Below are 15,958 nucleotides of genomic sequence, written 5' to 3'. Positions count from 1 at the left end.
GTCTCCAGGATCACGCACTAGACTGAAGGTGGCGCTAAACCGCTGAGCCACCTGGGCTGCCCAAGAAGTATTCCTTTTAAAACAATAAAAGCTTTATTAAGATATAATTGCACATATCATCCAATTTACTCAAAGTATCCCATTTAATGGTTTTTAGTATATTCATAGATATGTGCAGTCATCCCCAAAGTCAATTTTTTCATTGAAGCATAGTTGACACACAATGTTACATTTGCTTCCCAAAGTCAATTTTAAACATCTTCAACACCTTAAAAAGAAACTCCAGGAGATCCCTGGGTGGCTCAGCGGTTTAGCACCTGCCTTTGGCCCAGGGTGTGATCCTGGAGTCCTGGGATTGAGTCCCACATCGGGCTCCCTGTGTGGAGCCTGCTTCTCCTTCTGCCTGTGTCTCTGTGTCTCTCATGAATAAATAAATAAAATCTTAAAAAAAAAACTCCATACCCTATAGCTATCATCCCATATCCTGTTATTCCCCTACCCACCCCCCACCCCCAATTTTTTTTAAAATAGATGAACCTGGGGCTTCCTTGATGGGCTGGGCCAGATCAAGCACACTGGAGCTTGGCCCAAGAAATAAAAACAGCTGGGTTCCGGGGATCCCTGGGTGGTGCAGCGGTTTGGCGCCTGCCTTTGGCCCAGGGTGCGATCCTGGAGACCTGGGATCGAGTCCCATGTCGGGCTCCCCGTGCATGGAGCCTGCTTCTGCCTGTGTCTCTGCCTATCTCTCTCTGTGTGTATTTCTCATGTATAAATAAATAAATAAATCTTTAAAAAAACAAAAACAAAAAAAACAGCTGGGTTCCAAAAGGCCTATCAGTTTCCAGTTCATAGAGGCCAAAACTTTCCGGCTGCTTTCAATACTTACCTCCCAGTGTGTCTGTCCCTTCCAGCAGCAGCCTCTTTACTTTTTAGAAAATCCAGGGCCCTTTAGGATGTTCCTAGTGCCTGGCACTATGCTAGGTGCTTTCATAGGCATTTTCTCTACCATAGTCCCTACCAAGTAAGCACTAGCCCCATTTCACAAATGGTGAGACTGGAAACTCAGAGAGGTTCAGAGTCTTATCCAAGGCCACACAGCTTGTTTGGCTCCAAAGCCCATGGTCTTTCCACTTTATCAGACAGTTCTTCAGATGCCTGCTTTCCTGGCCTTTCTTTCCTCTGCACCCCATCTCTCTCGGACATACACCATCTTTGAGTCTCCTCCCAGGTTGGCCTGACCCAGGAGATGACAGCTTACTCTCCTGGCCAAGCCGGCTGCCCCTGGGAATTTCTGCAACTTCGACACCCAGCCCAAGTGCCCTCTCCTTCTCCCCTGACTTCGCGGCCCTTGTAGCAGCCCGGCCACACAGCACAGAGCACATTGCCCTGGTATCCAGCAGATGCTGGCTATCTGTCGCCTGCTGTCTCTTCTCAGTTTGCCTCTCCTGTCTTAGGCACATGTACTGAGATCTGGTTTTATGGATCTACCTCCCCAGGGCTCAGCCCTGAGCCACGCACGTAAAATGTGAAGGAACGGATTGAACGGACTGAGAATTCCTAGACGGGCCGGGTAAGTCGCCCTCTGACAGTGCAAAAGGGGGCGGTTCCGCCCACAAGCCCGGTGCCCTGCAAGGGCGGACAGGCGGCTGCCGCGAGCGCGCCGGTGCCCAGCAGGTGGCGCCGCAGCGGCGAAGCCCCGGGCCCTGCCCGCCGGTCCGGGAGCCGCGGGGGGGGCGCGCGCTCACGCAGCGCCCCTTCCTTCCGCCGCCGCCGCGGCCCGGCCGGCCGGGCTCCGCGCGCTCCCGTGCGCCCCGGGCGCGTGTCCGCCGCGTCCCCGTCCCCCGGCGCCGTGGCGCTCCCCGGGGCCCGCGCCCGAGGCTGGGCGGCGGCGGCGGCGGCCAGAGCGGCCCAGAGGCGCCGCCGCGCGGAGGGCGCGCGAGGACCCCCGAGCCCGCGCGCGGCGCTTTACGTGCACGTGAGTGGGGCGGGGCGGGGCGGCGCCCACGTGGCGGCTGGCGGCTGGCGGCGCCGTGAAGCCGCCCGCGTGGGTCCCAGCGCGCAGCCGAGGTCTGGGACCGACGCGGGGCCCTGGCAAGGAGGTGCCGTGGTCCGGGGACCTGAAGTCTCGGGCGCTCCCCAGCTCGGTGACCTTGACCCAGGGGCTTCCCTCCGAGTCTGTTTCTCCTAGTGAAGTGGGGGCACAGTATTCCGCGTCCCGCCTGCCGTGGGGAGCCGTGGGGAGCCGTGGGGCTGAGACGGCATAGCCACTCCTGAGGGCTTGGGGGTGGGGTGGTGCGACGGAGCCCGGCAAGTGGCCAGGGCCACTGGGTCACCCCTGGCCCGGCTCATCTACCCGTCCCCAGTGGCCCTACTGCGAGAAGCGCTGCAGTTACTGCAACTTCAACAAGTACATCCCCCGTGGCGTGGAGGAGGCCGCCGTGCGGAGCTGTCTGGTGACTGAGGCGCAGACCCTGCTGCGACTCAGCGGCGTGCGGAGGTCCGTGCTGGGCAGCAGGCTGAGGTCCTGGAAGTTGTTTCGGGGAGTAGCCAGGGCCGGTGCAGGCATCCGGAGGGCTCCTCCAGGTCTCCTCTTCTCCGTCCTCTTTCCCCAGGGTGGAATCTGTGTTCTTTGGTGGGGGCACCCCCAGTCTGGCCAGTCCCAGCACCGTAGCCGCTGTCCTGGAGGCGGTGGACCAGGCAGCTCACCTGCCTGCAGACTCGGAAGTCACATTGGAGGCCAACCCCACTTCGGCTCCAAGCTCCAGGCTGGCGGCCTTTGGGGCAGCAGGGGTCAACAGGTTGTCCATCGGCCTCCAGGTAACCCATCTCACACAGGGCACCCCAGAGCACCCAGGCCTTCAGTGCCATCTCTCCTCTGGGCACATTCATTAATTGGACAAACACGTATTGACTCCTCTGGGTGCCAGGGCCCAGTAGGCAGAGGAAGGTGTATGGTGACGCTGCTTAATTGGTGCTGTGCCAGACCACAAGCTCCATGAGCAGGAATCATGCGCGCCTTTTTTTTTTCTTTTTAAAAATCATCGTATTCCAAGTACCCACCATAGTGCATGGCACATAGTAGACACTCAGAAAAATTCTTATTATATGATTGGAGACACAGGAGGAAGCAGGCAGGTCATCAGATCCGTGCAGTATGGTAAAGGCTGCCAATAAAGGGGGTCTCAAAAGACTTTCAGAGTACAGCCTGAAGGGCATCTCAGTCTGATGAAATCCTGGAAACCGTCCTGGAGGAGGTGATCTTTGAATGAAGAGGAGGACTTCCACAGGAGAGAGGGTGTGGGAGGAAAAGACATAGGATATTGAAGAGGCTTGCATATTCTGGGGAGGTATGCGTCATTCTGTCACTGGAGAGGCTGGAGGCAAGGCTGCACAGTAGAGCCCAAAAGCCTTGAGCATCATACTAGGGAGTTTGGGGTTTTGCCTAGTGGTAATAAGGGACCTGTTGAAGGTTTGTAAATAGGGGAGAAACATATTCTTTTCAGTTTCACTCCTGGTATTTCCATATCCAGTATTGTCAACCCTTCTAATATATCTACCACTTACCATAGAGTTTGGAGTCAGGGCTTTGTCCTAATGGGATGTACTGAAAAGAGATATTCTGAGATATTCTGGCCTCAAATGCATATCTTAAATCTAATTGTGAGGAATCACCTGGAAAATCTAAATTAAAAGACTTTTTTGAGGGTGCCTGGCTGGCTCAGTCTGCGGTGTATGACTCTTGGTCTCAGGGTCGTGAGTTTGGGTCCCACAGTAGACATTACTTAAATAAACAAACTTTTTTAAGAAAGACCTTTGTTTTGTGGTAAGAACAAATAACGTGAGATCAGTCTACCCTCTTAACGAAATTTTTAGTGTACAATATATTATTAACTATAAGCACAGTGTTGTACAGTAAGTATCTAGAACTTTTTAAGAGACATTTTAAAAACTGGTCTGTATTCTTCAAAAATGTCATGTCATGAAAGACAAAGGCTGAGTATCTAGACTCAAAGAGACGAAAGAGGCAATGAGAGCTGAATGCAATGTGTGACCCAGATGGATCCTGGATTCGGGTGGGAAAGGGAAGTTACTACAATGAATATTATTGGGACAACTTTGAATATGATTGTGTATTAGATAATGGTGTCATGTCACTGCTACATTTCCTGAACTCTATAATTGGATTGTGGTCATGTAAGAGATTGTCCTTATTCTTAGGAAATGCACACTTTAGTATTTAGGGGTACAGGGGTACAGTGTTTAAGTTAACTACATTTAGGCAACCACATTGCAAGTGCTCACTAGTATGTGGTCAGTGGCTAGCATATTCTGCTAAAATGTTCTATATCTGAAGTGACCTGTACAGTAGTCACTGACCACATGTCAGTAAACACTTAGAATATGATTATTGAAATTTAACTAACTTAAAATTAAATAGCCACATGTGGTTAGTGTCTACTATATTGGACAGTGCGGATAGAGAACATCCCTGTCATCTCAGAAAATTCTTTTGGTCAGTGCTGGCCTATAACTTACTGTCAGATGGTTCAACATTGTAATCACATACATGTATAATTAGAGACCAAGCAAATGTGGCAAAATGTTACTTGGTGAATCTAAATGAAGGTGTTTATTGTACTCTTCTTTCGATTTTTGTAGAGGTTTGAAGTATTTCAAAAAAGCAAAATTTAAAAACACTCTTGGCTTTAGAATCAGTTTTAAATTCCAGGTCTGACTTTGCCATTGTATGACCTTGGGCAAGTTGTTTAACATTTCTTTTTGTTTTAAGATTTTATATATTTATTTCAAAGAGAGCACAAGGGCAGTCCCGGTGGCTCAGCGGTTTGGTGCTGCCTTTGGCCTGGGGCATGATCCTGGAGACCCGGGATCGAGTCCCATGTTGGGCTCCCTGCATGGAGCCTGCTTCTCCCTCTGCCTGTGTCTCTGCCTCTCTCTCTCTCTATGTTTCTCATGAATAAGTAAATAAAATCTTAAAAGAAAGAGAGAGAGAGAGGGGGCAGCCCCAGTGGCGCAGCAGTTTAGCGCTGAGGGTGTGATACTGGGGACCCAGGATCAAGTCCCACATCAGGCTCCTTGCATGGAGCCTGCTTCTCTCTCTGACTGTGTCTCAGCCTCTCTGTGTCTCTCATGAATAAATAAATAAAATCTTTAAAGAGAGAGAGAGAGAGCATGAGAGAGCATGAGCTGCAGGCAGGGTGAGGGGCAGAAGGAGAGGGAGAAGCAGACTCCCTGCTGAGCAAGGTCACCCCCCACCCCCTTGCAGGGCTCCATCCCTGGACTCTGGGATTATGACCTGAGCTGCAGGCAGATGCTTAACTGACTGAGCCACCCAGGCATCCCTGTTTAACATTTCTAAACCTCATTTTTTAAATCTATAAAGTAGAGCTAATGTCAGAGGGTTATAAGGATACATTAGACATTGCTTAAAAATGCTTTGCAAGGCTTGACCATGGCCTCCCAGCTTTCTGGTGTGTCCTTTGTATCTGTCCTCAGTAAGGTGGGTCACATGTGCCTGTCTGCTTCTCAGCTGGCCTCCGTGCTTATACCTGGCCCTCTTTCCTCAGTCCCTGGATGACACTGAGCTCCAGCTGCTGGGGCGAACACACTCATCCAGGGATGCTCTCCAGACACTGGCAGAGGCACGGCGCCTCTTCCCTGGGCGTGTATCTGTGGACCTGATGCTGGGGTTGCCCGCGCAGCAGGTGGGGCCATGGCTGAGGCAGCTGCGGACACTGCTGGGCTGCTGTGATGATCACATCTCCCTCTACCAGCTGACTCTGGAGCGGGGCACTGAGCTCTTCACCCAGGTGCAACGGGGTACCCTTTCTGCCCCTGACCCTGAGCTCGCTGCTGAGATGTACCAGGAGGGACGGGCGCTGCTTCGAGACGCTGGCTTCCGCCAGTATGAGGTCTCCAACTTTGCCCGGAATGTATGTCCTGGGGCTGATGGTTGAAGCTGGGGAACAGGCGGGTGGGCCAATCCATGACTGGACAATTGTGGCCCTGTGGGGAGGGTGGCGGTTTCTGCTCGGTGCTATTGAAGACTGAGCTAGGACATCCTAACCAGGTGCCCCTGACTTTCTTCACTCTGAACGGACTATTCCTTCCCTCCCCACAGGGGGCGCTTAGTACCCACAATTGGACTTACTGGCAGTGCGGTCAGTACCTTGGCGTGGGGCCTGGTGAGTCCCCTGTGAACCGTAAAAGGGATGACTCAGGAGCACAATGTCAAGGCTGTGTGATCTTGGGCCACTTATTAACCTCTCAAGGCTTCCGTTTCCTTATGCATAATGTGCAGCAATATCTGCTTTGTAGAGCTGTTGAATATATATTTTGAGATGCTTGATGTAGTGCCTGGCACTGTAGTTCTCAATTGTTAGTGTGTATCAGAATTACCTGGAAGGCTTGTTCAAACTCCTGTCTCTGGGCCCCACATCCAGAATTTCTGATTGAACAGATTTTGTGGGAGGAGGACCCAAGGATTTATATTTCTAGCATATAAGATGCTGTTTGTCCAGGGACCACATTTTGAGAGCCACTGATGCAACATCAGGCAAGCACACAACATTTGGTGCTACTAAAGTGGGGGTGGTGGTTGATGTTGCCAGGGGCCCATGGGCGATTTGCACCCCAGGGGGCCGGGGACCACACCCGAGAGGCTCGGATTCAGACCCTGGAGCCGGACAACTGGATGAAAGAAGTGATGCTGTTCGGGCATGGCACCCGGAGACGCATCCCCCTGAGCAAGCTGGAGCTGTGAGCATCTGAAGGCGCAGGGCTCTTCACCTAGGGTTTGCGTGCACTCCTAGAGCCTTCCCCACATGCACGTCTTTGTTTTCCTGTCTTGCCCCGCCCCCTCCCTCACCATCCTGCTCTTCCTTGTATGTGTATCCCATATACATATCCCAGCATAGGGTTTTAAGAATTGGGGTAGGCCCAGGTCTCCTCTCCAATATGCTCTGATGCTTTTTCTCTCAGGCTGGAGGAAGTTTTGGCCATGGGGCTACGTACAGACGTGGGGATCACTCACCAGGTAAGGAATTGGGAGTTGTGGCACACTACTTCCTTCTCCTAAGTCTTGCAGAATCACAGTCCCCTTCTGTGTGCACACACAGATGCATACATCTTTCTCTGGGGCTGGCAGCTAGAGGTTGGCCTCGGCCCAGCTAAGGCCTGATGGGCAGAAACGGTGGGCAGTGTGGTGAGAACCCTGGACTAGGGCCACAACGCCCCCCTGCCCCCGCCAGGGACCGGACCCTCCCTTGCCCTTCACCACACCCCCAGACCTCTGACCAGAGTAGCCTGGCCAGCTACCCTCCCCACCATGGTCTCTGCACCTCTCACCCTTCTGGTTTCCCAGCACTGGCAGCAGTTTGAGCCCCAGCTGAGCCTATGGGACGTGTTTGGAGCAAGCCAGGAGGTGAAGGCTTTGCTGGCGCAGGGCATCTTGCTGCTGGATCACAGGTGTGTTGCAGGGGTGGGTGTCAGGAGGCCCAGGGAGCCTTGACTACAGATTCACAGGCCCAGGAGAAGTGAAAAAGACTGATGAGGAGGGGCCAGTGGGTGCCGGGGCTTCGTACTGGTGGAGAATGAGGATTGGAATTGGTAAGATGAGGCAGTCATGTCAGGCCTCTTGGTTTTCCAGGGGTCTTCGGTGTTCCTGGGAAGGTCTGGCTGTGCTAGACTCTCTGTTGCTGACTCTCCTGCCTCGACTCCAAGACGCCTGGCAGCAGAGAGCCCCTTCTCTTGTGCAAGGAGAATGACCAAACGTTCCTGTGTCCCGGTGCCATGCCAGGTGGGCTTTGGGGGCTGGACTGATGCTCTCCACTGGCAGGTGCCATTTCAACTCCAGTCATTGCCCGGCCTTGGCATCCCCAGGGGCATGGCTAAAGTGAGGTGCCTGGGAGGACATTTCTAGTTTGGGAACTGGCATCAAGTCTGCCCACCACTGCCAGAGAAGGGAGTAATGGTTTCTGCAAGTGCCTCTCATTAGTGGGCTCTAAAGTGAATCCTGGCTGGCAAGAGATTCTGAGAACTCTAGCTCTCAGACTTCTAGCCCCTAAGGCACAGGGCAGGTCATGGAGGGCCTGGCATGTGCTGGTGGACCCGCGCCTCTATCCAGCACAGTGGCCTGCTAGACTCTGAGGACAGTGAGAAGGATCAGAGCAAGCCTTACCCTTTCTCTTTTGGCAACCAGGTTATGTCTGGGGTGCCAGAGCCTCACAGACCCTCCTGGGTGCCCCCCTCCCCTCCCTGCTACAGTCCCTCTCTCAAGAGAGTAAAGGTGGGGCAAGCTTCACAGGGAAAGGGGAGGAGAGAGGAATTCAGGAAAGACTCAGAGTCTGGTAACTTTCCCCTGGCCTTTTACCTACAGAAGCGTTTGCCTGGTTTTATTTAAACAGCCTGGCAAATCCTGAGCCCGCCTTGACCTTGGTCTTCTCCTTTGTCCAGGCTCCTTCCCTGGAGCGTAGAATCCTGATTTGGGGGCCCGAGCCTTAGTCCAGGGCTGAGATTCCTTCCCCCACCGTACATTCCATTTTGAAAGATTTCAAGCCTACAGAAAAGTTAAAAGCATAGTTCAATGTAAAGCACATAGCCTTCGCTGCAGGGTGTTTGTACAGTCTGGAAAGAGGAAGTATTCATAATGTCACCAAGGACATCTTCGACCTGTAAAAAAAAGAAAAGAGCCATGTTTGCAGACTTTGTGCTCAGCCTGTCGAGTTACTGATTGCTAAATTTTGGCCACATTTACTTTACCTTTGAATAGCTAGCTCTTTCTTTCTTTTTCTTTGCTGCACCATTTGAAAGAAAGGTAGACATCAAACATTTTAGCTTGTATCTCCTAAGAAAAAGAACATTCTCCTCTATAGCACGGCACCATTATCAACCTAAGAAAGTGTATATTCATGCGCTAGTGTACAGTCCTTTTTCAAATTTCCCCAGGTGTCTCCAAAACACTATAAATTTCCTTGGGCTGGGTGGGAGAGAGGGGGAAAGGGGAGATACAGGCTCCAGTGAAGTTTTATTTTTGGCTGTTATGTCTGTTTGTTCTCTTTTATATTTATTTTATTTTTTGATGATTTTATTTGACAGAGAGAGAGAGCGCAAGAGCACACGCACCAGCAGGAGGAGCAGCAGAGGGAGAGGGAGAAGCAGACTCCCCACTGAGCAAGGAGTCCGATGCGGTGCTCAATCCCAGGACCCTGAAATCATGACCTGAGCTGAAGGCAGATGCCTAACAGACTGAGCCACCCAGGCACACTTGTTCTTTTTTTAAAAAGCCTCCTTCCTTTGTGTTCATTTTTATGACACTAGATTTTTGAGAGTCAAGGCCATTGTCTTATAGAATGTCCTACGTTCTGGGTGTATCTGTTTCCTAATGACTGGATTTAGGTAAAATATTTTTGGCAAGCATACATATAGATATTGTGTAGCTCAAGGTACATCCTGTCAGCTCAGCCCACTATCAATAATACTAATTTTGATTACTTGATTAAAGTGGTGGATGCCCAATCTGTCCGTCATGCAAGTACATTTTTCACTTTGAAATTGATAGATTATCAGTAGAGTGATACCTGGAAACCAAACAAATGCCCTGTTCCCTGACAAACATTGCTTCAGTAAGTTTAGTGTTTACTGATGATCCTTGCCTAAATCAGTGACTAGACTGGGAGGTACAAAATGTTCAGTTGTGACTCTTATATACTGTCTACGTTTGTAACTGATACACTTCCATTAAAAAAAAGGAGCTTTCCATTTTTTGAAAGGGCTGAAACCCTTAACCTAGAAATTGTATGCAGGGTGTGTGTGTATGTGAGACAGACAGACAGGTGGGCGATGGGAGAGAGAAAGGGCATTTTCCTGTGAAGAGGCTCTCCGACTTTCTTACCTTATATCAAAGGGTCTTGTGATGTCAAAAGTAATTTAGTACTGGTGCTGATCCGGGCATGGTAAGCTCAGCCTCTAGCTGGGTGACTAAGGATGGGGTTCCTTCCGCCCCTCAGATGTATGAGCATGTGCATTCCCTGGGAGCCTAGTGGGTGTGAATATCAGCCCTTCTTTGACCCTGTGGTAACATGGGTAGTGTTACTACCTCTCCTTTATTCATGAAATATTCAGCAAGCACTAATGGTGTCCTCGGCATTGCTCAGGGCATGTAAGACCTGTCCCAGCCCTCGAGGAACTCACTGCCGTGTTGATAGATGTGTCGAGCGATAAATTCCAGGGTTATCAGTAAAGATGTGCAGGCGGGCTATAGAACCCTGCAGTGCATTTGGTTCTGAAGGGCTAGGAGCAGGAAAAGGGGAATATGTTTTTTAATATCTCCTCTGGCACTGGGGCAGCTTGCAGGGTGAGCTGTGCTGCTGAGGGGCAGGGGGGGAGCCTTTCTTCCCGAGCCTTCCCCTGTTCTTGATATTCAAGAAGTGAGCACAGGACCAGGGCAGGTGCACCATCAGATAGCCTAGGTGCACTCAGGTTTCTCCCAGCTGCCAGGGCTCGTGCCACCCGAGATGTGTGGGCCCTCCCTGTTGGGGCACCTCATGAGGCCAGTGCAGGGCTTGGACAGGAGCCAGAGCCAGGTGGGGGTGGCATGGATCACCTGTGACTCGGCCTGGCCCCACCCTCACCAGCTGAATCAGAATCTCTGGGAGGCGGAGCCTGGGAAGCTAGTTTTTAAATGCTTCCTACATAGCTCTAAGGAGCAGGCCAGTTTGGGAAGCCCTGACATCTCCTTTCTATCCTAAGAGGCTGAGGTCTGGAGGAACAAGGGGGGACATGGCTACTTCTCAATATGATACAGTGGAGTGGAGCCCATCCCTCTGCATCCCGGGTCTTCCATGGCTCACCCATCAGAGAGGTTTCCCTCCCTATTGAGGCTTTGGTTGTCATCTTTTCACCCACCCTAGTGAAAGCGCAGGAACACAAATAAAAGGGGAGATAAGCCACTTTGGGGACAAAGTGATGAGAGGAGCTGGGGAAATGTAATATGTGTGAGTATGTGGTTACAACATGAAGAACCAAACGTTCCATGTGCAAGAGCATTAAGTTTTAAAGCCTTAGACTGAGTTGTCCCACCCCCCACCAAGGAGTATGAAGTAGGCAAGATAACTATTTTATTTTATTTTGTTTTATTTTATTTTTATTTATTTATTTATTTATTTTATTTTATTTTATTTTATTTTATTTTATTTTATTTTATTATTTATTTTTTATTTTAATCTATCTATCTAGTAGGCCCTGCACCCAGCGTGGGGCTTGACCTTGAGACCTCAAGATCAAGAGCCACATTCTCTGCTGACTGAGCCAGCCAGGCGCCCCTATTTTAATTTCCATTTTAGGGGATCCCTGGGTGGCTCAGCGGTTTAGCGCCTGCCTTTGGCCCAGGGCGTGATCCTGGAGTCCCGGGATCAAGTCCCATGTTGGGTTCCCTGCATGGAGCCTGCTTCTCCTTCTGCCTATGTCTCTGCATCTCTCTCTTTCTCTCTTTGTGTCTCTCATGAATAAATAAATAAAATCTTAAAAAAAAAAAAAAGAATAAATAGCAGACCTGGCATAACAATTCAGGACATCCAGAACTTTCTGTCCTATCATCATTTTAGAACAGGTCCGTTAACCTGTCTCTTAAATTAGATAGATTTCTGACCACTTTCTGGCCCCTCTGCCTCAGGCTTGAAACTGCAGCGTCTGCCCCGTGCCAGGTAGCTTGGACTTGGTATCTCTGTTTTCCCTCCTGAAGAGGCTCCAACAGTGACCCCATCCACTTCCTGGGACAAGACTACATGCTGCAAAGGAAAGGACTGAAATAGATAGGATTGCTGTAGAGTTGGTGTTTGTGGCTCCCTACCCCCAGGAATTCATCACTGGAAACCTAATCCCCAAAGTGATGGTATTAGGAGGTTGGGACTTTTGGGCCGTGACTAGGTCATCAAGGCAGAGCCCTCATGAAAGGGATTAGGGCCTTTATAGAAGAGACCCCAGAGAACATGGAGAGAAGGTAGACATCTATGCACCAGGAAGTGGACCCTTGCCAGACACCATATCTGCTGGCACCTTGTTCTTGAGCTTCCCCATCTCCAGAACCAAAAAGTCAAAGGTTATGGTTTAAGCCACCTGGTCTGTGGGATTTTTGTTAGAGCAGCCCAAATGGACTAAGACGAGGGTGAACTAACTTTCATGGTAGATTGTATTATTGCTCAAAAGGTCTACTAGCCTTCCTTGAATGCCCCTCCCTGAGGACCTGTGGAAGAGCATATGCCTGCCCTGTTGGACCCGGGGCGGGGGGAGTGTGACAGTGGCCTGGCACCATCTGTAAGAGCCTGTGGGTGGGCCATTGTCTCTTCTCTCCATTCCAGAGACCTGCAGTGTTCAGGTAGAGATTGTCCATCTGGGTCCTGGAGTGAAGATGGGGGGCAGAGGAGCAGCCAGCCACAACAGAAATAAGCAGGAGTGAGAAATTATCGCTTGTTGTTGGAAACTGGTAGGTTTTCGGGGCATCACTGCAGCGTAATTGAGACTACACTGGCTAATACCATGTTTAAACCCAACATTCAAAGAGTAATCATCATCAGGATTCTGGTGCATATTTGTAGAAATTCTTATAGGCAAATGAACGTGTTTACATACATAATCTAGGTCTTGCTGTGGAAGCTTCTTGTATATAATATGTGGTGAGCATCTTTGCACATCTGATTTGTGTCTATACCCTGTTAGTGTAGCACCATAGTGTACCACTGCATGGTTATGCCAAAATTCGGTTTACTAGTTCCTTTTCGGTGAGACTGAGGGTTTAAATGTTAAATTATTATAAACTCTATGATGAACATCTTGTGTAAATATTTTTATGCACTGTCTTGACTATCTCCTTAGGTTTAGGATAAGTCCTAAGAAGTGGGATTGCCGAATCTGAGGAGTCCTTTGAATACACAGTGCCAAACTACCCTCTAGGAAGCCTGCTTGTTCACTCCCTGACCAGTGTTCATTTCTCTGTAATCTTGTCAATAGCAAGCATGATCGACTTGTCCAGATGATCCCAATCTGAAGAGCACTCAACCCTAGTTTCATTATCAGCTAACCGGCTGCCATCCTAACTTGGCAACTCTTCTGTCCATCAGATCACTCTCAAGTCAGGGTGTCAAGTGGATACAATCTCTGAGACGACCAGGTAGAAGGCCAAGCAGGAAATGTTGCCCCTGGATTTTAGATACCCTCTGGATTTCTCTTATGCAGAGCCCCTCCCTCCTATATTGCCCTCTCTGCTTTCCTTTCTTTTCCCTAAGGAGATTTTTAAAGCCACTTAAAAAAAAGTATTACACAAACAACATCAGAAACATTGGAATTCTAAATGAAAAAGAAAAAAAAAATCCCCACCAATCAATGGCCCCAAGGAATTCAGTGTTTTTTATTGGCCTGTGTTCCTTTGCAACCCTCATCCAAATGCATGCAAGATTTTTGCCTGCACAGATCTCATTTTGCATCTGCCCCTTTGGCCTCCTGTTGGGTCATAAGCATCGTTCCACGTTGTTACATGGTCGTCCTCTTTCTCATTTTAATTGTTGTACAATGTTCCAATGGGTAAGTAATTTAATAATTATTAAAGTTAATAATTTAATTAACTTTTCCGTTTTCCTCTACTATAAATCATGCTGCAGCGCATGCTTTTATGAATTTAGCTTCTTTCATTTGAATTATTTCCTTAGGTCAATTCCCAAGAGTAAGATGGTTGGGTCAAAGGTTGAGAATGCTCTAATGATTCTTGGTGTGAACTGTTAGAGTTTTCCAGAAGAGTTTTCTTTTTTTCTTTTCCTGCTCAAAAAATAATAATGCTCTTTTTCAACCATAGAGAAGAAAGCAAAAATTCTACTACCCAGAAGTTACCACTACTAACATTTGGACAACCAGCCCTCCAAACGTCTTGATGCATATGTATACATATAGATGTAGAAATAAAAATAATTTCTCACTAAAGGGATCATATTCATGCGCCAATTTTGCAAGCTGTTTTTTTTTTATTCAACAACATGTCCTGGGTTTTTCTTATTGGTTCTGCCACCAACAGTCCCTATATGGTGGCATTATGTAGTACAGTCCTAGCTCTAAGCCAGGCACGATGCCAAGAATTTTATCTGCATTAGCTCATTTAAGCTCCACACCGACCCAATGAGATAAGTTCTATTATAAGCATGTCCATTTTATAGATGAGGGAACAGGCTCAGAGAGTTAATTGACTGTCCAAGTCACCTAGGTAGGTAGTGGTGGGACTGGCACTCAATTTGCATTCTCTGGGGCTCCAAAACAAATGTGTCTATAAATAACACATGAATATGTTCTTATTGTAAAAAGTAATAATAATCAGTGCAGGCTATACCATAGCATAGAAAGCAAAGTGTGGTAGTCCTATCAGTTAAGTTTAGGTTTAAGTGTGTAGGACAGAAAACCAAAGTAACATAAGTTTAAGCAAATGAATATATTTCTTTTTCTTCCATATAGAAGAGGTCTGGACAGAACATTTCAGGGCTGGTATGGTGTGCCTGTGATCATTGGCTACGAAGAACCCAAGCTTCTAACTTTATACTCTGTCCCCTCAGTTCCTAACTTCCATCCCTAAAGGCTCCACATGGTCTAATACGGTCCCTGGAGTTCCAGCCATTAAGTCTGCATTCCCAGCAATAGGAAGCAGGGAGGCTGGAGGGGGGCATGGTGTTTCCTCCAGCTGAATCAGCGTCCTCTAAAGGGCTTCCTGCAAAGTCCCCCTGTCCTATGACCTCAGCTTGCTTCTAATTGGCCACCTTTATCCATAAAGGAGGCTGGAGAGTATAATTTTTAGCCTGAGCATGTTGCTTCTTCCCCACCACCCCCCATAATAGAAGAGCTTGGTTAATTTAGAAAAACCTGGGGGTGTGTGTGCAAATGGATATTAAGTGGCAGTCAGATAGCTCTACCACCATGTGTATCCTTCTCAACCCTTTTCTACAAATGTGTGTGTGTGTGTATATATATATATATATATATATATATGTATGTATATACACATATATATAGTTTTAAATATCGTGTAAATTTAGTTTACATATTAAAGTTTACCAACCAGATTAAACATTTTCTATTAAATGTTTATTTATTAATGATTGTATGCATATTTAAGCTCTTTACTTATTTGGCCAGTTAACCCTTGGTTTCCTGCTTGAGTTGAATGCACCTGTCTAGATAGACTAGGATAGATATCATAACTATATATTGACTCTTTGTCTTATTTGCTATGAAATTGCTTCCAGTGGGCAGCCTGGGTGGCTCAGCATTTAGCGCCTGCCTTCGGCCCAGGGCCTGATCCTGGAGATCCGGATCGAGTCCCACGTCGGGCTCCCTGCATGGAGCCTGCTTCTCCCTCTGCCTGTGTCTCTGCCTCTCTCTCCTCTCTCTCTCTCTCTCTCTGTCTCTCATGAATAAATAAAATCTTTTAAAAAAAAATTGCTTCCGGTATACTGGATTTTTACTTTTTTTGGAAATAAGTTTTCTAGAAATGTCAAATATTTACATATTGAGTCCATCCTTTACCTTATGACTTATCTGTCAGTTCCATGCTCCAGAGATAGGGGCAAACTTTCTATATTTATTTTTTAAAATATTTTATTTGTTTATTCATGAGAGACACAGAGAGAGGCAGACACAGGCAGAAGGAGAAGCAGGCTCCATGCAGGAAGCCTGATGTGGGGACTCGATCCCAGAACCCCAGAATCACTCCCTGAGCCAAAGGTGGACGCTCAACTGCTGAGCCACCCAGGCATCCCTAGGGGCAACTTTCAAGTTGGCTTCTCCTCCCAGAACATGCAGTCTGATGTTGGTGGCTAGGCCCACCTGGGCTGAATCTCTACTCTGCTGCTTCCCGCCTACATGACCATAGGAGGGGGGGACAGTTCCCTCATCTGAGATCCAGTGTTCG

General features: G+C 48.6%; 1 protein-coding gene across 1 annotated transcript; it reads left to right on the top strand.

The window, feature by feature from the left end:
• Nucleotides 1–974: 974 nt before the first annotated feature.
• On the top strand, nucleotides 975–9,534 carry RSAD1 (radical S-adenosyl methionine domain containing 1). Its single transcript, XM_072782135.1, has 12 exons — nucleotides 975–1,021; nucleotides 1,272–1,389; nucleotides 1,634–1,975; nucleotides 2,364–2,497; nucleotides 2,613–2,817; nucleotides 5,586–5,951; nucleotides 6,140–6,203; nucleotides 6,630–6,777; nucleotides 7,000–7,054; nucleotides 7,382–7,485; nucleotides 7,667–7,816; nucleotides 9,115–9,534. The coding sequence occupies exons 1-11, from the start codon at nucleotides 975–977 to the stop codon at nucleotides 7,782–7,784; spliced, it is 1,701 nt and encodes a 566-aa protein (XP_072638236.1). The 3' UTR covers nucleotides 7,785–7,816; nucleotides 9,115–9,534.
• The last annotated feature ends 6,424 nt before the right edge of the window (nucleotides 9,535–15,958 follow it).

Source organism: Canis lupus, chromosome 16 (assembly GCF_048164855.1).
Source record: "Canis lupus baileyi chromosome 16, mCanLup2.hap1, whole genome shotgun sequence".
Taxonomy (NCBI): domain Eukaryota; kingdom Metazoa; phylum Chordata; class Mammalia; order Carnivora; family Canidae; genus Canis; species Canis lupus.
This window is presented reverse-complemented; position numbering and strand designations above follow the sequence as displayed.